Source organism: Chelonoidis abingdonii, chromosome 1 (genome assembly GCF_003597395.2).
Source record: "Chelonoidis abingdonii isolate Lonesome George chromosome 1, CheloAbing_2.0, whole genome shotgun sequence".
NCBI classification, from domain to species: Eukaryota; Metazoa; Chordata; order Testudines; family Testudinidae; genus Chelonoidis; species Chelonoidis abingdonii.
Window position 1 is genome coordinate 323,816,107 of NC_133769.1, and position 22,777 is coordinate 323,838,883.

The 22,777-nt window shown below is 44.6% G+C and overlaps 1 protein-coding gene across 4 annotated transcripts in view; it reads left to right on the forward strand.

Annotated features, from left to right (window-relative positions):
- STARD13 (StAR related lipid transfer domain containing 13) overlaps positions 1-22,777 on the forward strand; it is a 551,580-nt gene that overhangs the window by 285,323 nt on the left and 243,480 nt on the right. The window contains exon 1 of one of the 4 annotated variants that reach the window (XM_032791941.2): positions 11,646-11,815. The exons of 2 other annotated variants lie outside the window; for them this stretch is intronic. In XM_032791941.2, coding sequence (XP_032647832.1) covers positions 11,692-11,815 — 124 coding nt within the window. In that variant the 5' untranslated portion in view covers positions 11,646-11,691. Of the gene's footprint in view, positions 1-11,645; positions 11,816-22,777 lie in introns of those variants that run through there. One more of the 4 variants, XM_032791942.2, reaches the window with a different exon arrangement.

Here is a 22,777-nt window from a genome sequence, read left to right on the forward strand (position 1 = left end):
GCAGCTTGAGGTCTTCAAACCACAATTTGAAGACTTCAATAACTTGGACATAGGTTAGGGGGTGTTACAGAAGTAGATGGGTAGGGTTCTGTGGCCTGCTTTGTGCAGGAGGTCAGACTAGATGATCATATTGGTCCCTTCTGACCTATGAGTCTATGAAAGTTAGACATTTTTAAATCAGAAGATCCAGATAACTTGCATTCAAGAGTTTTAAACTAGCTAGCTGTGGCACTCATTAGACCATTAATGTTGATTTTGAATAGGTCTTGTAGCACTGGAGAAGTTCCAGAAGACTGGAAAAAGGCTATAATGCTGTCAGAATTTTTTAAAAGGGTATATGGGATTACCTGAATAATTATACACCTATTGCCTTACGTTGATCCCAGGCAAGATAATGCAGCAACTGGTACAGGACTCAATTAATACTGAACTAAAGGAGGGTAATGTAATTAAGAAAATCAACATGGGTTTATGAAAACAAATCCCCTCAATTAACTTGATTTTTTTTTGAGATTATGAGTTTGGTTGATAGAAGTAATAGTGTTTGATGTAATATACTTTGATTTCTGTAATACATTTAACTTGATAGCCCATGATATTTTTATTAAAAAAGATATAAAATTAACATAGCATGCATTAAATGGATTAAAAACTGGTTATCTAAAAGATCTCAAAATGTAATTGTAAACAGGGAATTTTCATCAAGTGGGTGTGCTTCCAATGGAGTCCTGCAAGATTTGTTTTTTGGCCCTGTACTGTTTAACATTATTATCAATGACCTGAAAGAAAATGTAAAACCATCACTGATAAATTGGAGGAGTGGTAAATAATGAAGAGGACAGGTCACTGATTCCAAGCAATTGGGATGCAAGAAAAAGAATGGGTTTTAATACTGTTAAATGTAAAGGTATATGTATAGGGACAAAGAATATAGGACAGACTTGCAGGATGGGGGATTCCATCCTGGAAAGCAGTAACTATGAAAAAGATTTGGGGGTCATAGTATATAATCAGCTGAACATGAGCTCTCAGTGGGACACTGTGGCCAAAAGAGCTAATGAGCTCCCAAAATACATAAAAATGAGAACCGCAAGGAGGAATGACGAGATTATTTTACCTCTGTATTTGGCACTGGTACAACTGCTGCTGGAATATTGTGTTCTGTTCGTGTGCTCACAGTTCAAGAAGGATATTGATAAATTGTAGAGGGTTCAGAGAAGAGCCATGAGAATGATGAAAGGATTAAAAAACATGCCTTATACTGATAGACACAAGGAGCTCAATTTATTTAGCTTAAAGATAAGGTTAAGAGTGACTTGATTACAGTCTGTAAGTGCCTACATGGGGAATAAATATTTAATAATGGGCACATCAATCTAGTAGAGAAAGGTATAATATGATCCAATGGCTGGAAGCTGAAGCTAGATAATTTCAGACTGGAAATAAGGTGTACATTTTTAACAGTGAGGGTAATTAACCATTGGAACAATTTACCCAGGGTCGTGGTGGATTCACCATCACAGACAATTTTTCAATCAAGACTGGACGTTTGTCTAAAAGATCTGCTCAAGGAAATATTTTGAGGAAGTTCTAGGGCCAGTGTACACAGGAAGTCAAACTTGATGGTCACAGTGGCTCTGAATTTGGAATCTGTGAAGCTCCCAACTCCAGTCAGCCCCGATCCCAGCCTCTGTCACCCAGTCGTTAGAGTGAAGATGCTTGTCTGAATTTTTTTTCCCATGCTGCTTTCACATGTGGGAGGTGCTCCCTGTAAACATCCACAACGTTACCTCATCATGCTCCTTCAGATCTCTCCTTACAACTCTTCTTTGTTGCCATGCCTACAAGAAATTTGACAAGGGTTAGGCCACTGGTGTGTTGAGAACACTGCCTGTTATTTTGACCAGTATTGTCTTATTGTTTCCTTGTAGTGGCAACTAGTGAATTTTGGGGTAAGTAGGGCATAGCAGAAAAAACTATGCCCACTTGCTCCCAGGGCACGACCCACATGTCCAAACATGGAGAAGGGGAAGGATCAGCCCTAGGAAAGTTGCCCTCCTATGCTGCCAAGGGCCTTTAATTACATTGGCAGCCAGTCCTGGGCCAGCCTGGACCTCCTTCCTATGATCCTCGTCGTTGTCTTCTTCTGTTGCGTTTTCTCTTACCACCACCACCTCCTCCTCTTGCCCTGTCTGGCAAGGCCTCCTCCAGCAGCTACTCCACCTTCACTGAAGCACTGAGTCTCACAGTCTCAGACAGCAGAGCCCAAGAGAAGGGGAGAGAGTCTGCCACCCAAGCCAGTCCTAGCGGCTCTGCAGATACTGCAGCATGGCGCTTGGGCAGTGAATCCAAAACCCAAAATCCCACTTAAAATCACCACCTGTGATCTTGGAAATCAGAACTGCATTTGCTACAGGGGTGGTGGAGAGAAACACCCTGCCACTAAATACAAATCACAAACATAGCAAATTTCCTATGTTTGTGATCAGTATTTAGTTACACACACACACACACACCCCACTGGGGGGCAAGCAGTAGAAAGTAGGAAGGTTTTGGGTGGGCAAGAGTAGCCTGGTGAAGGAGGGAGAATTCAAAGGGAATAAGCTGATGAGTGGGTAGAAGAGTTTAAAATGTCTTGATTTTATTTTTGAAGGATGGTGCCCCAACACCCTGTATACGTGAACCGCCACTGGTATCTATGTCTGGATCTATCTGTTGTCTCTTCTCTGGTACTTAGATTGTACGATCTTTGGGACAGGGACCATTTTTTTGTTCTGTGTTTGTACAGCACTGAGTACAGTGGAGTTCTAGTCCATGATGAGGGCTCCTAGGCACTATGGTAATACAAATTAATAATAGTAACTGGATTGTAGACCTGCACTTACAATGTGGTCATTCTCAAGGAGGGTCCTGCACCATTCTTTTATGCCAGTGATACACATACCCCTAGGTACAAGCAGAGGTCTTGCGAGGGTATATCAGCTCATCTAGATAGTTGTCTAGTTTTACAGCAGGTTACATAAAAAGCAATAGCAAAGTCAGTACAAACTAACATTTCATACTACTTGTTTATACTGCTTTATATACTATACACTGAAATGTAAGTACAATATTTATATTCCAATTGATTTATTTTATAACTGTGGTAAAAATGAGAAAGTAAGCATTTTTTTCAGTAATAATGTGCTGTGACATTTTTGTATTTTTATGTCTAATTTTGTAAGCAAGTAGTTGTTAAGTGAGGTGAAACTTGGGGGTATGCAAGACAAATAAGACTTCTGAAACAGGTACAGAAGTCTTGAAAGGCTGAGAGCCACTGTTTCATGCCATATACAGAAGAATATATTTATTTCCCAGAGGGAAAAAAGAGTTGGAGTGAGGGAGACGGAGCCTTGCAGAAGAGTTGGTGTGCCATTGAAGTGCTCCACTTCTGAACAAATTTAGAACCAGATTATTCTACCTTGCTCAAGTTGAATAGTGCTTTACTTTGCAAGTAGTCCCCTTTATCTCAGAGGCAATGTGTAGAATGAGATATTAATCATTGTGAGCAAGGGTGGTAGAATTTGGCCCTTAACTGGTGAAAACCAGCAGATTGGGAATTTTCTTTACTCAGCTGTTGGCAGAACTGAATCATAGAATCATAGGACTAGAAGGGACCTCAAGAGGTCATCTAGTCCAGTCCCCTGCACTCAAGACAGGACTAAGTATTATCTAGACCATCCCTGACAGGTGTTTGTCTAACCTGCTCTTAAAAATCTCCAATGATGGAGATTCCACAACCACCCTAGGCAATTTATTCCACTGCTTAACCACTCTGATAATTAGGAAGTTTTTCCTAATGTCCAACCTAAATGTCCCTTGTTGCAATTTTGGCCCATTGCGTCTTCTATCCTCAGAGGTTAAGGAGAGCATTTTTTCCCCTCCTTACTGTCACAACCTTTTATGTATTTGAAAACTGTTATGTCTCATCTCAGTCTTCCCTTCTCTGATTAAACAAACTCAAATTTTTCAGTCTTCCCTCATAAGTCATGTTTTCTATACCTTTAATCTTTTTTTTCCCTCTTCTCTGGACTTTCTCGAATTTGTCCACATCTTTCTTGAAATGTAGCACCCAGAACTGGACACGATACTTCAGTTGATCCTAATCAGCTTGGAATAGAACGGAAGAATTACTTTTTGTGCCTTGCTTACAACACTCCTGCTAATACATCCCAGAATGATGTTCGCTTTTTTTGCAACATTGTTGACTCGTATGTAGCTTGTGATCTAGTCTGACCCCCTTTCTGCAGTACTCCTTCCTCGGCAGTCATTTCCCATTTTGATGTGTGCAACAGATTGTTCCTTCCTAAGTGGAGTACATTGCATTTGTCCTTATTGAATTCTATCCTATTTACTTCAGACCATCTTTCCAGTTTGTGCAGATCATTTTGAATTTTAATCCTATCCTCCAAAGTACTTGCAACCCCTCCCAACTTGGTAATGTCCACAAACTTTATAAGTGTACTCTTTATACCTTTATCTAAATCATTGATGAAGGTATTGAACAGAACCGATCCCTGCAGGACCCCACTCAATATGCCCTTCCAGCTTGATTGTGACAGTAACAAAACAGTAGATGAAAGAGAAAAAGCAGCTTTACTTTTGTTTTATTCTATCAGCAACTTGCAACTAGCAAGCCAAAGTTTTATCATATTTTCCACTCGTTGGGCCTGAATTTGCTGTCAGCGGGAGTTTTGCCACTGACTTTAGTGCAAGCTGGATCAGGCCCCATAACAGAAACTGTAACCATTTTTTTTTAAAGAATACTGTTAGTTTGAGGGCAGATTATCATCTCATGCTAATTAACCTGGCATCTAATTACCTTGGTGATTGCGGGTACTATAAATAGCTATATACATAAATTAGATATTTTGTGCCACAATCACAGCAGAATAGAGTTGCAGTTATAGCATGGTTCTGCCCCCAACCTTTTACATACCATGAGTGAAGACTGACTGGAAGTTTAAAAAAATGAAATAGTTTTCATTCCTGTGTGTGTTTCATTGGCAATAAGCAAAACCAAATCACCATGTACTAGTACAATCTATTCGAGTGGCAGCTGGGAATTTTCTCCTTTTCTGCTCATCATCATTATTGAATAACCACAAATTAAACCATTTTGGAATGACTAGTACCAAGCAGCTTAAATGCTGATTCAGTGGAAAATGTGTCACTTTTTCTCTGGCTTGGTTATCTGGCTTGTTTTGGATAATGAAAGTGTTTTATGCTGTAGACACACTAGCATCGATCTGTTGTGTACTCGTTCATTCTAATGTCTACTGCTGAAAATTAAGAAAGTGGTTAACCAAAACTTTACCTCCTACTCATGTTTACTAAAATCATAACAGGAAGTGAAAAAACATAGACATACGAATTGTCAGTTACAAATGCACTTCTTGGAGCATCTTGGAGCATGCCCTTACAGTAATTGTTGATATAGGTGAAATATATCAAAATGAATCCCTTTTTGAAAATCAGATTACTGGACAGCCTACTTTCATTAAAGGGACAAGGTGGGTGAAGTAATATCTTTTATTTGACCAATAAACAGAAAAAGACAAGATTTTCAGCTCCACAGAGCTCTTCTTTAGGTCATTGAAAGAGTAATATCTAAATATGCTGGCTAATGAATGGGAGAGTTCATCCACATTTTTGTCCCCCTCCTGATACAAGCATAGTATCTGCTTTTGCTGCTGATCTCCTTTCTCCCCCACCAGCAACAGGAGAGTGAAACTGATGTGATTCTTGTCAGATGCCCTGTACCCTACACAGTTGGGAATAGTCTTGTTAGTTTTATTCTGTTGCTGCTCATGGAGAGCTATAAGGCGGAGTACAACTCCAGGAAGACAGCACTGCATTGGTTTAATTTTGATTAACATTTATAAAGATGTTTTCATTAACACCATAAGGGCTAGAAACATTTTGGACAGATTAAATTGACATTTTAAAAGGACAGTTGAAATATTTCTGAAACTGATCGATTAAGCCCTATCCTCCTCCTAGGAAAGTTTCTGACTCACCAAGAAGTAGTGGTTTTTCAAGCCCTGAATTTTAACACTTTCCTTCACCTAAGTACAATCTCCTTTTGTGTCCTGTTGTCTCCCTCTAAATCCTCCACAGAGTGTTGGCCCCCCATTTCTTTTCAGATCTTCATTAAGGGCTGGGGTTTGAGGCTTGCTTTATTGGTCAGAAGGTTAAAGTGGAACTATAATAAACTCCTGATTTAGCTTTTTGAACAGTAAAACAACCCACAAGTTTGTTTATGAGGCGTTGCTGAAAACACAAGGACTAGATTGTGGTGAATGTATGGGATACAAACATCTTTATACTCCCCTTTTGGTCACCTTAGGGAATAGCTGAAGAAAAGAGGACTAGTAACAGACAAGACAGCTGGACATAAAAGGAGATGAGATGTAAACTATGTGGTAGGAAAACCATTAACAATATTTGAGGGTGTTGAATGGGTATTTGGAGCAACAAGTTGGTAAAGTGATACAGAACATTTCATATCTAGGTTATGGTTTCAAATCCAGCCCATGTCCCTAGTGACCCTTGAATGACTGTTCAGTATTCTGTGGGAAATGAATTGCTGATGTCAATCTAGTTCCTGCTGGACAGGAGCCCCTTTCACAAAGCAAACATCGCTCACAGCACACACTTATTGGCAGTATCAGCAGGGCCACCTAGAGGATTCTGGGGGCTTGCGGTCTTCGGTGGCAGGGGGCCCCCACTTCGGCGGTAATTCGGTGGCAGGGGATCCTTCCGCCCTGGAGTGGAAGAACCCCCCACCGGCGAAGACCAGGAGAGGAAGAAGCTCCGGGGGCCTGGGCCCCGTGAGAGTTTTCCAGGGCCCCCAGAGCGAGTGAAGGACCTCGCTCCAGGGGCCCCGAAAAACTCTTGTGGGGGCCCCTGTGGGGCACAGGGCCTGGGGAAAATTGTCCCACTTGCCCCCCCTCTGGGTGGCCCTGAGTATCAGTAGGAAAACAAATTAAATGGGTAGAGAGGCAGAAGCATCCGTCTTCCCTAGAGGCTGTGTCTCTCCCAATCAAGGTTGAGGTGCATGGGAGTTTGGAGTTGCAAAAATCTGTATGGCTTCTGTCTCTGCTCTACCATTACAGTAGATGAATTTGGGACTGGACAGTAGAGCAGGGCCAGCTCCAGCTTTTTTGCCGCCCCAAGTGTCAAAGAAAAAGAAAAAAAAGAGAAATCCGACTGAACTGCTGCCAAAGAGGAAGAGAAGGAGTGAAGGACTCGCTGCCGAATTGCCACCGAAGACCGAGGCATGCCGCCCCAATAATGGACGAAGTACCGCCCCTTTCTATTGGCTGCCCCAGGCACCTGATTCCTTTGCTGGTGCCTGGAGTCTTCTACAAACACTGTGTTCTCTCAAGATTATTGGGGACAATACAGAAAAACTATTTCAGAGCAATACTATATTAAAATGTAAAGCTCAGATAGAAATTCAGGCAAATCTCAATTATTCTTTTGAGACAACAGCCCTATGCAAAAGCTTCTGCACAGATCATCTTGGGATTGTAAAAACTAACTGAGCAGTAACACTGGTTCCATCTGTTTGTTGCTTTTAGCCCCCAGTCTCTGGGCAAGGCTGATATAACAGGTTCTATTTTTATTTAAACTACATAGGAATCTCTGTTAATGTTCAATGTGACAGCTTCTTACCAAGCTAGGTGCCTGGTATGGTGCAAGGCAGGGCTGCCAGAACAGGAGAAGAGGTGGCATCTTAGGGGGAAGAGGCAGTGCAGGAGCAGGGCCTCAGGGAGAAAAGGAGGCAAGGCTGCAGGGGCAAGGAGTGGTGGGGGCATGGCCATGGCTCAGGTACCAGTGGCCCCCCACTTTTAGTGAGTTTTCACTGCTCCTGGTGCAGGGCACTCACGTTAGATACCACTAACCCAAGCGCTGGCACTGACGCACAGACATAAGAATTTAGGAACAGCCATACTGGGTCAGACCAGTGGTCAGTCTAGCCCAGTATCCTGTCTTTCAACAGTAGCCAATGCCAAGTGCTTCAGAGGGAATGAAGAGAACAGATAATCATTAAGTGATCTATCTCTCATCACCCATTCCTAGCTTCTGGCTAACAGAGACTAGGGACACATAGCATGGTTTTGCATCAATGCTCATCCTAGCTAATAGCCCTTGATGGACCTACCCTACATGAATTTATCTAGCTCTTTTTTGAACCCTGTTATAGCCTTGGCCATCACAACCTCCTCTGGCAAAGAGTTCCACAGATTGACTGTGTGTTATGGGAAGAAATACTTCCTTTTGTTTGTTTTAAACCTGCTGCCTATTAATTTCATTTGGTGATCCCTTAGTTCTGGTATTATGAGGAGTAAATAACACTTCATTATTTACTTTCTCCATACCAGTCATGATTTTATACACCTCTATCATATGCCCCTTTAGTTGTCTCTTTTCCAAACTGAAAAGTCTGTCTTATTAATCTCTCCTTGTACAGAAGCTGTTCCATACCTCCTCATTTTTGTTGCCCTTTTCTATACCTTTTCCAATTCCAATATATCTTTTTTGAGATGGATGGCCAGATCTGCATGCAGTATTCAAAATATGGGTGTACCAGAAATTTATATAAAGTAATATATTTTCTCTTATTAGCTATCCCTTTCTTAATGATTCGCAGTATTCTGTTAGCTTTTTTCACTGCCACTGCACATAGAGTAGATGTTTTCAGAGAAATATCCACAATGACTCCCAGATCTCTTTCATGAGTGATAACAAGTAATTTAGACCCCATTATTTTATATGAATAGTTTGGATTATCTTTGCCAGTGTGCATTACTTTGCATTTATCAACATTGAATTTCATCTGCCATTTTGTTGCCCAGTCATCCAGTTTTGTGAGATCCTTTTGTAACTCTTCGCAGTCTACTTTGGTCTTAACTATCTTGAGGAGTTTTGTATCACCTGTAGGGTGACCAGATAGGGGATGGGGGGTGCCTATATAAGAAAAAGCCCCCAAAATCACGACTGTCCCTATAAAATCAGGACATCTGGTCACCCTAATCATCTGCAAATTTTGCCGTCCTACTGTTTATCCCCTTTTCCAGATCATTTATGAATATGTTGAATAGTACTCAGGGCTGGCACTTCCATTAGGCGACCCTAGATGGTTGCCTAGGGCGCCAGGATTCGGGGGGGGTGGCATTTTGTGCTCTCCCCACGGGGCGCAAGGGAGCTTCCGGTTCCGCTCCCATCATGCCACTGAAGAAGGAGCTTCTGCCGACTGGCCGTGAAAAACAGTGGCAGGCCATTGAGCAGCTCAGTGGCTGCTGATGTTGCCTGTGGCATTTTGGCAGAGGGTCCTTCTTCGGCAGTGCAACGGGAGTGGAACTGGAGCTCCCAGGTGCCCCATAGGGAGCGCAGAAAATGCTGCCCCCTGAATTCTGCCTAGGGCACCAGAAACCCTGGTGCCGCTCCTGATAGTACTGGTCCCAGTACAGACCTCTAGGGGACACCACTATTTACCTCTCTCCATTCTGAAAACAGTCCATTTATTCCTACCCTTTGTTTCTTATCTTTTAACCATGAGAGGACTTTCCCTCTTATCCCATGACAGCTTACTTTGCTTAAAAGCCTTTGGTGAGGGACCTTGTCAAAGGCTTCCTGAAAATCTAAGTACACTATCCACTGGATCTCCCTGGTTCACGTGCTTGTTGACCCCCTTCATAGAATTCTAGTAGGTTGGTGAGGCATGATTTCTCTTTACAAAAACCATGTTGGCTCTTCCACAATAAATTGTGTTCATCTGTGTCTGATCATTCTGTTCTTTTGCCTAGTACTGAAGTTAGCCATACTGGCCTGTAATTGCCAGGATCGCCGCTGGAGCCTTTTTTTTAAAAATTGGCATCACATTAGCTATCCTCCAGTCATCTCTTCAGAAGCTGATCTACATGATAGGTTACATGACCAGAGTTAGTAATTCTGCAATTTCACATTGAGTTCCTTCAGATTCTCCAACACAGTCATAATTAACAAAGCTTGCAACTAAAAGAACTACTTACATTGGTTCAGAAAGCCTGATGGGTACCCCCTTCTGCCCAACTCCCTTGAGCTTTGCTCCTGCTCCCAGTGAAGTGGTAGCCACTGGTGCTCTGCTAAGGGCCAGAGAAGGAAAGGGACTGCAGCATTGGCCAGTGTTGTGGGGCAGGGGAGCCCCCAGCCACTTGATTTTCTAACTATTTGGTCTCAGGGGGTCCAGGACCCAAAGCTGCTCCCTGGCTGGTCAGGGGCTAAGGAAGTGAGCCCCCTCCTCTGTGTGCCAAAGGATTGACTGCCAGAGTGAGAGTTGTGGAGGAGGTGATCCTGAAAGTGGGGAATGAGGAGGGAGGGGAGGAAAGGGGAAGAGGGGAAGGAAAGAGGTGCTGGGGAGGGGGGATAAATTTGAGTTATGCCAGGCAGTTGTTACACTCTCAAAACTAGAAGGGAACAGTGGTTGCCAACCTTTCTTTGAAGCAGGGGTCCAGGCGAGTGGGGGAAGGGCTGACACCCCCACCCCCTTGGTGCATGGGTCCTAGGGAGTAGGGGAAGGGCCTTGGAGCATGATTTCCTACATGAGGAGTCCCCTGAGGAAAGGAACAGGGGACACTGTAGGAAGGGGGGGATGCCTTGCTGGTGCCATCCCATCATGGCTAGGTGAAGGTGTTGGTGGGTGAGTTCTCCCCTGGGGTGGTCTGAAGCCCCCTCCCACACACAACAGGCACCTCTGTTGGGGGTGGAAGTGGGGCTCCCCCCAGGCTGATTCCTGGCAGATAGCAGCGGAGCCCTCCCTTCTGTGAGCCTGCTGTGGCCAGGGAGCGGTGCTCTGCAAGGAGTGGTGGCAGGTCTCCATTACATGTTTGTGGGGTTTCCCCTGACACTAGCGCCCCAGCAGGTGGGGGCTGCGGTGGTGGGGTTGAGGCAGTGCAGGGAGTTGGCGGGGGGCGGGGGGGACATGCTGAGAGGGAGCCCTAGCCTAGCCGGGGTGTGTAACTGATTAACAGAACATCCTGAAGGTGTTTCAGCTAATCTGTTCGGATAGTAAAGACCAAAACTGCTCTCAGCTAGGGCAAGTTCCTGCCGCTCTTACTTGGGACCATGGGAGCCGGACGGGGACTGGTGCTTGGAAGTCTCTGCCAGGCTTCGGCCCCAGGCAGGCTCGGGAATGGCCCGCACAGACAGGGCACACCTTCGGGAGCGATCTGCCCTTCGCCGCAGAGCCTGGCGCCAAGTGGCTACGGGGATAGCCCGGCGGGAAGGCAGCGAGAGGAGAGAGAGCGCAGAGCCCCCGGTGCGCTGGGAGGGGAGTTGGGCGGGGGGTGAGTTGCTGTCCATCTGGCCCGTGCTCTGGGCGCTCCGCGAGCGGGGCCGCAAGGAGCCAGGTTCGGCTCGGCTCGGCTCGGCGCCCGCAGGGAGGGGGAGCGGGGCGAGCCGCGGGGAGAAGCTCACAGGTTAGCCGAGCATCCCGGAGCTGCCGTGACGCCGGGCAACGCCTCGTGCCGGGGCTCTGACACACGCACCCATCTGCGGCTGCCGGTAGCCGGCTGCCGCCGCCGCGCGTCCCGGGACGCCTGAGCCCCAGCGGGCGCGGAGCGGGACCTGCAGTGGGGAGCCCACGGTGATGCCGGGGGCTCGACGATGAGCGGCAAGCGCGAGTCTGCCCAGCCCCAGCTCCGGCGGTCGTTCAGCGAGCAGCTGCGGGACTCCACCGCAAAAGCCTGGGATGTACTGTGGAGAAACGTCCGCGAGAGACGGCTGGCAGGTCAGTCCCGCGCCGCCGCCCCGCGCGCTCTGCCCCGGGGAGCGGGGGAGTGAGAGTCCCTGCCCTGGCTCCCCTCAGGCGCTCCTGCCGGAGCAGTGCCCGCTGCCAGTGGGGTCCTGTCCCGGCCCTGCTCAGGCAGTCACCTGTCTGGCAGCTCGCGCTATGCAACAGCAACTTCGCTCGCTCTGCGGGGCCCGGGGCATTCGTGCGGGCTGCAGCTGTGGGAGCCGGGCTGATACAGCAGAGTGGGTGTGCATTAGTGCCTAATACAGCTGTGTGCTCTAGCCAGCGCTTTGTGCGCCCGCTGGGCACTTGGGTGTCTGCTCTCTGCCCAGTTTTGGTCTGTGTCCCCTCCCTATAGCGCTGCGTGTGCACATTACACACCCACCTCCTCTACAGCCGAAGTACCAAAGTGCTCGTGCTTTGTTTTTGTAACTTCGAAAAGTTCCTGTATGTGACAGCTCCTCAATTATTGATGGCTCTTTCAGGTACTATTAGCGAACCCAGCAGTAAGAAGTGAGACAGATCCCGGTATGGAGGAGGCAGGGAGATCTCTCCCCTGGATGTTACAGAGCCAGAGCAGGTCATGGGGAGGGCAATCCATTCCCATGCCCTTCCTCACCCACCCTAGGGACAGTAACCCAGTCATGTAGAGCATTGTGAACTAGACCCTCAGCTGGCTAAGCGAGTGGGATTCAAAGGAGGTGGAAACTGAGGGAAAGGTTTTTGTGTGTGGATGGTAGGGAGTTTGGATTAAAACCTGGGTAAGAGCCCTGTTAACACTGCAGTAAAGACATACCCTGCAAGGGGAGACTTCAAAATTACCAGAGCCAAATTAAGAAGTAAACTGCCCAATTACATCCCAACATCCACCCACTGTATTTCTAATTGTTGGGGGGTTGGGGCCAGATTTTCAAATGTATTTAGGCACCTAATGATGTAAATAAGCTCCTAATGGGATGTTCAAAAGTGCCTAAGCAGGTCAGGTGCCTGACTCACTTTGCAATCTGTCTGCAACTTTTGGGACCCAGATACCTTTGAAAATCTGGCCCCTAGAATCTTAATCCCTCAAATCAAGTCAGAGGAGACTCAATAAATCGTCCCCTTCAGGAGTGACTGGAGTCATTCTGAGAACCAGATGGCAGTAGCATGTTGATTTTACACATGTAAACAGATGATTAGTTAATGTTTATAAAACACATTGAAGATGAAAAGATCTAGATGGCACCAAGATAATTTAATACACTATCAATGCAAGGCAAACATGTCAAATGTAATGAAGATTAATTTGCAAAACATGGATTCTTCAACTACATTCTATTGTCTTGTAGATCATTTGAAGGACACCATCTAGGACTTTGTAACATGCTGGTATTGGAATATATAGGGCACATTTTTCTAATGTAGGCATCTAAATTGTGCCCACAAAATGTCCACAGATTCAAATACTTAAAATAATGGATACAAATTACATGCTTGTTTTTGAAGACTTAGTACAGACTATTTAGCTATGGCAAAGAACTTGTATTTGTGGAGTAATATCTGGTTGTGGGTAGGGACACAGAGCCCTAGAATCCTACTTGCTTATTTCTAAACTTGATAGTTCTGAAAAAGCATAAAGATAAAGAATATTAATATCTCCTTACATGTAATCTGGTTAGTGCTTTGTTAAAAGCACATGCCAGCAGAGCATTCAGCTGGGACACTGGGTTAGCCATTTTCTGTCAAACAGACCTCAACTACTGCTTGAGTGAGCAGAAGGCCTGGGCAGACTGCCACAGAGCAGCAGCCAACTTTATAAAGGAACTTGGATTAAAATTGATGGAGTCAGGCTTTTTAGCTAAAGTGGCTGTAATACTTAAGTCCTGACTTAATGCACTGCCATAATTTATATATTATTAATTCTATTATTATATGCTGGTGAGTTTGTGGTAAAGGTGCCCTTTATCTGATTACATGGTTCATTTGACAAGATAACAAAATGTGTACAAATAATATCTGTGGAGATAGCAGATTCCAAATATACCCTGTTCCTCAGATGGTTTTATATCTCTTGGCTTTCTGCCCTTGCATTTGTATTTATTTGTCTTTGTGTTTATCTTAGTCTTGGCCTCTGTGGCCTCAGTAAATATCCCTGTGGCCTTTCTTCCACTTTTCATCAATGAAAGGCATGGAATTTAGGCTGGTCTAAATATGTCTTTATTTGCTGGCTGGCTGATCAGCTGCCCATCCGTAGTAATAAATAAGACCACACTGAGATGAACAGTTGTCCAACTTTCCTTCTCCCCAAAGCTGATATTTATGCTGCAGCCCTGAATGACAATCACACCAGCAGTCCTTGAAAGTTAACTAGGGATTCAGAAGAATGACAGAGGCAGGAAGAATACTTTTAACCCTTAGCTTGCTGGTTTGTTTTCATTTCCTGACTTCCAGCGAAACAAAGGTTCAAGAAACAGTTATATAGCAGCTAATCATCATCATTATTATGAGTGAAAGTAGAAGAGGTTTGGGGGCTCCTATATATTTATTCCTTTGTCTTACAGAGGTGAAAAGGTAGAGTATTTAAGTCTCACATTCCCCTCCCCTGCGAGGCCCACATTTAAGGTACCCTTTCATCCACTGAATGGGCTATTGGCATAAACATGTGTTGTAGGGGAAAGCAGCTGCTACTTCCCCTCCCATGCAGTTGGCCAACGAGTGGATGAGCAAGAGCAGGGAGTGGACAGAGCCTTGGCTCTACTCTTCTCACTGCTCCAGGCAGCACAGCGAGGCTGCAGTGGAGGAGGAAGGAAGTTATGCTAGGAAGGGGCTTGTGGAGTGTTACTTCCTCCCCACCCCTTTGAGCCAGGGTGATTGGGAAGCAGAGTGTGACTAAGAGTAACACTCTGGTTTCTACTCTGCTTCTGGTAGTACTAGGCAATTATGCGGTGCTCCTTATTCGGGCTGGATTGCAAGGTGCAAAATCAGCTCTTACTCTTTTCTTCTGTTTATTAAATTAATGGGTATACTTAATATAATGATCTAAGTGGGCTTTTAGTAGTTTCTGTGCTTATTATTCTTACCTAGGCAGCAGGGCCAGCACAATCCATTAGGTGACCTAGGCGGTTGCCTAGGGCACTAACATTTGGGGGGCGGTGACCTCGGCGGCCAGACCTTCCATCGCTTCTGTCGGGGGTGGCGTTTCGGGGGTGGAACCTTCTGCTGCCTAGGGCAGCCAAAAAGCTGGCAGCTCTCCTGGTAGGCAGGTTGTGTTCAGGTAAGATTCTTGTTACACTAACATTTTCATTTGACTGTTCAGAATTCACTAACAGGTTCCTTCTCTGGTGTGACTTTGTTATTATCAGTGTCAGTTCAAGACTGGAAAAATAAATTGTCATTACTTTTGAGAGATTTATCACATACACTATTGATTAGATGACCTTATTTTTAAAGACTATCTAGTATACTGGAATTTACTCTAAAGACAATTCAGTGGAGAAGTTTAGGCCCTGATGTAGCTACCTGTTTAAGTCCAATTGAAGTCAGGGATCACTAAATTTAACCATGGACCTTGGATAGTTTTAATCTGGCCATAAATCTGGACCATTAGACTACCACATTTGAAGAATGACTGACTGAAATTCATTGCTCTATGGATTTGAGTGTTTTTCTTCACATCTTGAAACTCAGTAATATTGATTTTTTTTGTTGTTGTTGTTTTTTTAAACTGACAGGTGAGCAAAGCCCACAGGTAAGTGGGGAACATGGAGACCTGGGAGATGGGTCGGAAACAAGAGGGAGCGTGGGCTATAATGGCAGAGAGAAAGGAAGGTCAGGGCAAAACTGGGAGTCAAGATCAAACCAGTATCTTAGATGCCTATATACAAATGCAAGAAGTATGGGTAATAAGGAGGAAGAACTGGAAGTGCTAATAAATAAATACAACTATGACATTGTTGATCACTGAAACGTTGGTGAGATAATACACATGATTGGAGATGTTGGTGGTGGATGGGTACAGCTTGCTCAGGAAGGATAAACAGGGGGAAAAAGGGAGGAGTATTGCCTTGTTATATTAAAAATGTACACACTGGACTGAGGTGGAGATGGACATAGGAGACGGAAGTGTTTAGAGTCTCTGTGGTTAGGTAAAAGGGGTAAAAAAACAAGGGTGATGTCGTGCTAGGAGTCTACTCAGGCCACCTAACCAGGTGGAAGAGGTGGATGAGGTTTTTTTTAAACAGACTATATATATTACATAATTTGCCCAGATTTGAGGTGATAGTGGACTCAACATGCCATTATTTGGGAAGAAATAAATCTCCGCGGGGATAGACTGCCATAAGTTTCTTGTGACGCATATGCAGACAACTTTTATTTCAGAAGGTGAAAAAGCCACCTAGGGAGGAAAGCTGGTTCTAGGACTTGATTGTTAACAAATAGGGAGAACTTCATTGAATTTGAAAAGTGAGAGATGAGGCAGCTGGGTGCAAAGGGATCAGTAAGCAAGAGTTTGCAATTCAAGGAGGGTAGACAGGGAGTACAGGTCAAAATAGAGACAATGGATTTCACGGTAAGTGTGGATTTTTTAGAGGACTAAGCCAGAGGCTGTTGATAGGTAAGTGACCACAATGCAGAAATAGAAGACTGAGGGGAAAAATACATACTTGAGGAGAGTTGGCAGGGTTTTTTTTCAAAGGAACACTATTAAGGGCCCAAAAGCAATAGCTAGCGCAAAGGGTAGCGAAAGATAGAATAGATTGTAAAGGCAAAAGACCCACCTTGGCTTAACCAACAGCAGGATCTTGCATGATCTAAAAAAGAATAAAAAGAGTCCAATAAACAAATAGGGCCCGAACTTAGGAACAGATTACAAAGGATGGATATAATTAGGGCACACACAAGGAATGACAAGGGGCATAGAAGAGAAGAGCAAAACACAAAAAGAGCTCAAACAACTATGGGAAAAAGGGAAACCAAGAAGACTTGTTATCAAGACATGAGAGAGTTAGACAAAAGAGAACCAAGGACATGAAGGAGGACCCACTTTCTCAAGTGACGAGGGAAACTATAACAGGAACTGAAAATAAGCAGAGATGCTTATGACTACTTAATGATATTCGGGTGTGTGTTCTCATTGCAAATGAGAACGTCTGAGGAACGTAACACTAGCGTACAGCGCGTAATGTCGAGGAGAAGAAGGAAGCGTAGATGAGCAACATAAAACCAAAAAAAGAACACGTAAAAATTCCACTTACGAAAAGCCCAAGTATTCCTGCAATAAGCGTCATATCTAGAGTATTGATCGATTGCATAGAGAAAGCCATGTCAATCCTAGTCAAAGACAACAAGCACCCTAATAGAGCATGACGATAGGAGCCCTCAGCAATATCATCTATTTGAAAAGTCAATTTTACGGGGCAGATCGGTAGATATATAATTCCAAGGAATGATCTAAACAAACGCATATACATCTCTACTACCAAGTAGGCCCCCAGCTACCACCAATAAAGTAGGCGATGGCACCACATAAAGAGAGCCAACCTCGGATAACAGCTGATCAGGGAAGAGAAACTTCGAGTGATCGCCAGGGGAAGGATAATAGTAGGAGCAAGCTAATATTTACCAGCGAGGAAATCAGTGCTGCAAACTACATCTTAAGGAAGGTGCGAGAGGTGAATCTGCACGTCACGCGAGAGAGGGAGGAACAACATTTTCGGTCAACATTGCACCCTAAGCCGATATGCCTCTTGATAGAGGTATAACGAGATGTGGACATAGAGGGAACTACCTGTGGATTATTTACATCATTATCCAGTTACCTATAACTGACATCGAGCATGATAGGGTCTGCCTGCGAGCCTGATATCTGATGATCCGTATAGAGCGAGGCACCAAATACAAGTCTCGACCAAATTGCGGCGCATGATCTATAAGCCAGATGGTGAGGTGCATCAACTCGCAATGGGAGAACCCTCTGTAGATACTTAGGAGAGGATAATTCTGATGCACTGAGTTGCGCCATATCCGCTGCGAACGGTTTTAAGATATGACTCAAACGTGGGTTTAGTCTAGGGTTCCTAAATCTCATGGACGGCAGAGAGCGCGCTTCTAGCAGTATCGGCATCATAACTGACGACGATTAGTCTCTATATATGACAGTAGCCACGCGCGAGATATGACAGTAGCATGTTAGGCCAAACTAAGTGCGCGCGTATGGAAACGAGCAAGCTCTGCCGGAGCGGGCGAGTTTTATTCCAGCCGGCCTACCAATCAAACATTCAGATGCTCATGAGAGTGAAGAGCATAGATACGCGAGCCTAGGACGACTATATACGACAGAGATATAGTACAAATAAAAGAGTACCAACACTCCTGAGAATCTGCATCCGCATCAGTGCAAAGTTAGAGAGCAGACCACGTACATCACATACCACCGATACAGCGAAGCCAACTGTCCATGAAAGCAATCAGTACACGAAAGGATTCATAGCCTATATGGAATTCACCGGCAAGCGAACTCTGTAGTCACCAGGCGACAAAGGCGCGTTGACCATATCCAACATAGCTATCCAACATTCGAATATCTAAGATTGCGCTTCCATCTACAGTGTGGTTAAGAGAAAGACACCAAGAAGTCTTCGTCCGCGCTAGCTCCTGCGCGTGTTAGTGCCACACTGGAGTATTGTATTCAGTTCTGGGCATGCAACATTCAGAAGACATGGAGAAATGGAAGAGGTACAGAAGAAGAGCAACAAGAATGTTAAAGTCTGAGAACATTGAGCCTACAGAAGAAGGCTGAAAGAATTGGGTTGGGTTAGTTTGGAAAAGGAGAAAATGAGAGGGGACATGAAAGCAGTTTCAGGTATCTAAAAGGGTGTCCACCAGGAAGAGGGACGAAAACTTGTTGCATCTTAGCCTCTAAGGATAGAACACAGAAAGCAATGGGCGTTAAAGACTGCAGTAAGGGAGATTTTAGGTTGACATTGGGAAAAAGAGGTTCGTAAACTGTCAGGGCGGTAACACTGGAATAAATTGCCTCAGAGAGGGTGTGGACTACTTCAGTCTCTGGACGATATTCGTAAGAGTTTAGGTTAAGATAAATGTCTATCAGGGATTGGTCTGACAGTAGTTGTGGTCCCGCATGAAGGGCAGGGAACTGGACTAAAGACATCTTGAGGGTCCCTTCCAGTCCCAGAAGCTAGATGAGGATCCTATAGTGCTTGCTGATTCTGACTCAAACGATATGACGCTGCCATTGTGAAATTATAGTATGAATAAATATAATGGCTTGTATTTATTTATGCATAGTTTGTTGTACGCCAGTTGGTCCTAGGATATAGAGAGACTGGGTGGGTGAGGTAATCTTTTATTGAGACCAAGCTCTGTTGGTGAGACGACAAAGTATCTGTTTTACACACAGTCTCCTGTCCACCAACAAAGCTGGCCCAATAAAAGAGTATACCTACACCCACCTTGTCATTCTCTCAAATTTAATTGCATATTCTTTGTTTCAGTTCGTATGCAGTTAGTGTTGTTTGTAAGCAGTTGAACAGTGGCTATGCCACACCTGGAATGCATAACAATAATAACAATCTTCTATATAGTTTTTGGAATTACTATGGCGAAAGTTATAACACTCAAATTTGGAACTGAAAATTCTCTGGCCAGACCCTAATTTGCCTCCTCGTGCATATGTATTATGATGCAAGCGTAATTATCGTATCTCAATACTGACTAGGTCTATTTCCCCCCAAGACATCCTGCTCCTGCACAGTGCGACAGGATCGAGACTGCTTCACATGATCAGCAAGCTGTTCAAGTTTTTGCTTTCTCCTCATTGTTCATAAGATGTATTTACTGCGAATGCATTCAAACCCTGCTTTGAAATATAGGATATATCTATTTTCATTCCTGGCGTTTCTGTGGTGCTCATCCTGATATTGCCTCACATAACATTCATAGTATTGTAGTATTCACATACCCGTGTGGTGGAGTGTAGTGTGTGAATCGCGCGCATGTGGAAGCGGTGATATATGGAGCGTCTCATGGTACAGCAAAAGGGACTGAAGTACACAGAGAATTACAGTAGTCAAAAGTGGCCACCTGATATATTTGGCGCGATGCCATGATCAAATATCACCCAACCAAATATCAAGAATTTAGGTATTGATTGAATAGCGCCACTCCATACAAATATCGGAGGAAGGAGATAAAGAAGAAGCAAAGCTCTCTAAATGACCGATGAGACTTCGAGTGCAAATCATAGAAGAGGAACACAACGTGCAGCTAGCGTTTGCCTTCCCCAAATTATAATACTTCCATTGACTGAGACAATAGGATCACTCACGAACTACACACAGCTAGTGTCATACAGAGTCACCGTGCACTAATTGAAGATGCCACTCAACTCATATCTAAATGAAAAACACACGAGCATGCAACCCATGCACAAAGCTAAATAAAGGTCCTAGCGCAGTCCTCTGCTACAGAAGAATAGGAAGGAGACCGATACCGCAAACTCAAATAGAAAGATGTCAACACCACACAATCTGCACACTAAGCAAGAGCAGGTTGACCATAAACTCCAGCACGAAGCCGGCGCTAACGAGTCTGATCGTCCCAACAGACAGGCTGAGGCAAGTAGGCTCCACCTGCTTAACTTTTAGCTCACCGTTACGTAAATTAGCGACGCACTCTATCCATGAACTGGCGACAAGTGGTGCAACTATACCCCATTCCCCGGGACCAGCAGGAAAGTTGAACCACAGAGGCGTTACCCCAATAACCATGCCTCATACGGCAAGCAGTTCCTCCTAGAGTAATAATACTGAGCGGCGAGAACGGAGTTCCCCAGTACGGAGTAGAATAATCGAGAGCACACTATTGTCAATGGCCCGCAAGAATCACTCCATAGGGAGAGACAGTATCCAGGCAGCGCGATCGGGTAGCACAGCCACCATCACCCAACGATTATGAACTTTACGGTGCCCCAGAAACTGAAGTGGAACCTGCATGTACCTTCTAAGCTTAATTTCTAGTTCTTAGATCTGAAGCGCTGCCACTAACCAGAAAATTCCAGTGTCTAGGATTACACTCCCGGTCTCCCCAAAATCTTCCGCGGGGACAAGCCAAGACCAAACCCCTGGGTCTTAAACAAAGGGAAATAAACCATTTCCCCTCCTTCCCCCTCCCGGGGAGATACACTGATCCAAACTCCTTGGAGCCTAAAACAGAAGGAAATAACCTTCCCACCCACCCTCCTTTTCCCCAGCAAATCCTGGTGAGTCAGACCCAATCCCCTTGAGTCTTACACAAGGAAAAAAATCAATCAGATCTAAAAAAAAGTAAAAATATCTCTGTAAAACCAAGATGGAAAACGTTACAGGGTCTAAGCTTATACATAGACTAGAGGTACTCCAATCCTCCTAGCCTAAGTTACAAGTTACGGCAAACAGAGGTAAAAATATTCTTTCAGCAAAATACACATTGCAAAAAAAGAAAACAACCATAAAGACTAATCCGCCTCCTATCTTACATTTTGAACATGAGAGATTGTTTTAGAAAGATGGAGAAAGATCTGGTTGCACGCTGGCCCCTCTTAGCTCCAAGAGAGAACAAAGAACAAACACAACAGCAAAACAAGACTTCCTCCCCACAGATTTGAAAGTATCTTGTTCCCCGATTGGCCCTGGGCAGGTGTTAGCCAGGTTTACTGAGCTGTTAACCCTTTACAGGTAAAAGAGACATTAACCCTTAACTATCTGTTTAGGACAGGCACCCACCTAGGGGCAGGAGACTCTTGGTCAAGTCCTCCTGCTCTGATCACTCTTTCATTATTTAATGTGTTCAGATAGCACAGCTGGCAAAGAGGGCAGCTCAGAAACACTTGTTCTAACTTTTTCTGCCTAGCCTGTCCCAGTCCTCTCCCCCAGAGCTCATCATCTCAGCCCCAGTTCTCTGCCACACATGTCCATACTCTGCCCCCTTCAGGCTCCTTAACCCACCCTATTCCTCTAGCTGCCTTCCCCCTTCAGGTCCAGCTGTTGTTCCATTTGAGTCAGGCTGCTCCTCCTCCACTGCCTGGCGCACCAGTAGGTAGAGACTGAGAGCACAGGAGAGAGAGAGTCTCCCTGCCTCACTTCCAGTGCCCCTTGCTACAGCAGCCCAAAGCACTAATCACAGGGAGAATCTTGCTCATTGCCCTGCCCTGGCTGGCATGCCTCAGTGCAGAGAAATGTTTGAAATAGCTGCCAAACTGCAACAAGCCCTTATTGAGTCCATGGCTGCTGCAATTTTCAACAGGCTCAACTGGGTCAATTTGGAAGCTTCTCACGGGAACACGAAGGCACCGCTGATGTCAAATTTCAAGTCCCTATCCAAAGCATGAAGGTACAAGAGCTCTCAGTGAAACAGCTCTGTAAGAATACTTTAACATGGGCAAAATGACATTTTTTTCTAACTTCTCTTGAAAATGGCTGAACTGTTTTTGCTGAAACTACCAAAAATGAAATCAGCCTGAGGCAGTCACCTACTACAGAAAAGTTTAGCCAATGTTGACGCTATTGAGTGGTGAATTTTAGCCACCACTGATTGCATCCGACCAGAAGATTTATTGGTTCTTATCCAATCAGACACACAGTTTAAGAACTCAGAGAGTTCATATTGGAAGAGGATTCGCGGGGTGTTTTGTAAGAATCATACACTGAGGACAATACCAAAATTGATAAAATCTTTATTGCCATTAACATAAAAACAAGGAATGCAATGAACTTATAACTGTCAAAACCAGTAAAAAGAATCAAAACTCCTGAGCTAGGAACATTTCATATTATAAGTACCTTAAACCTAAACATACTCACACCCTCCTTGGGAGCCCAGTAAAGGAGGTGAAGGACCACCTACACCTGCATGCCCGATTATGCGATGGTGCTGAACTCTCAATTGAGGAATATTGAGTAGTTACACTATACTGCAATAACA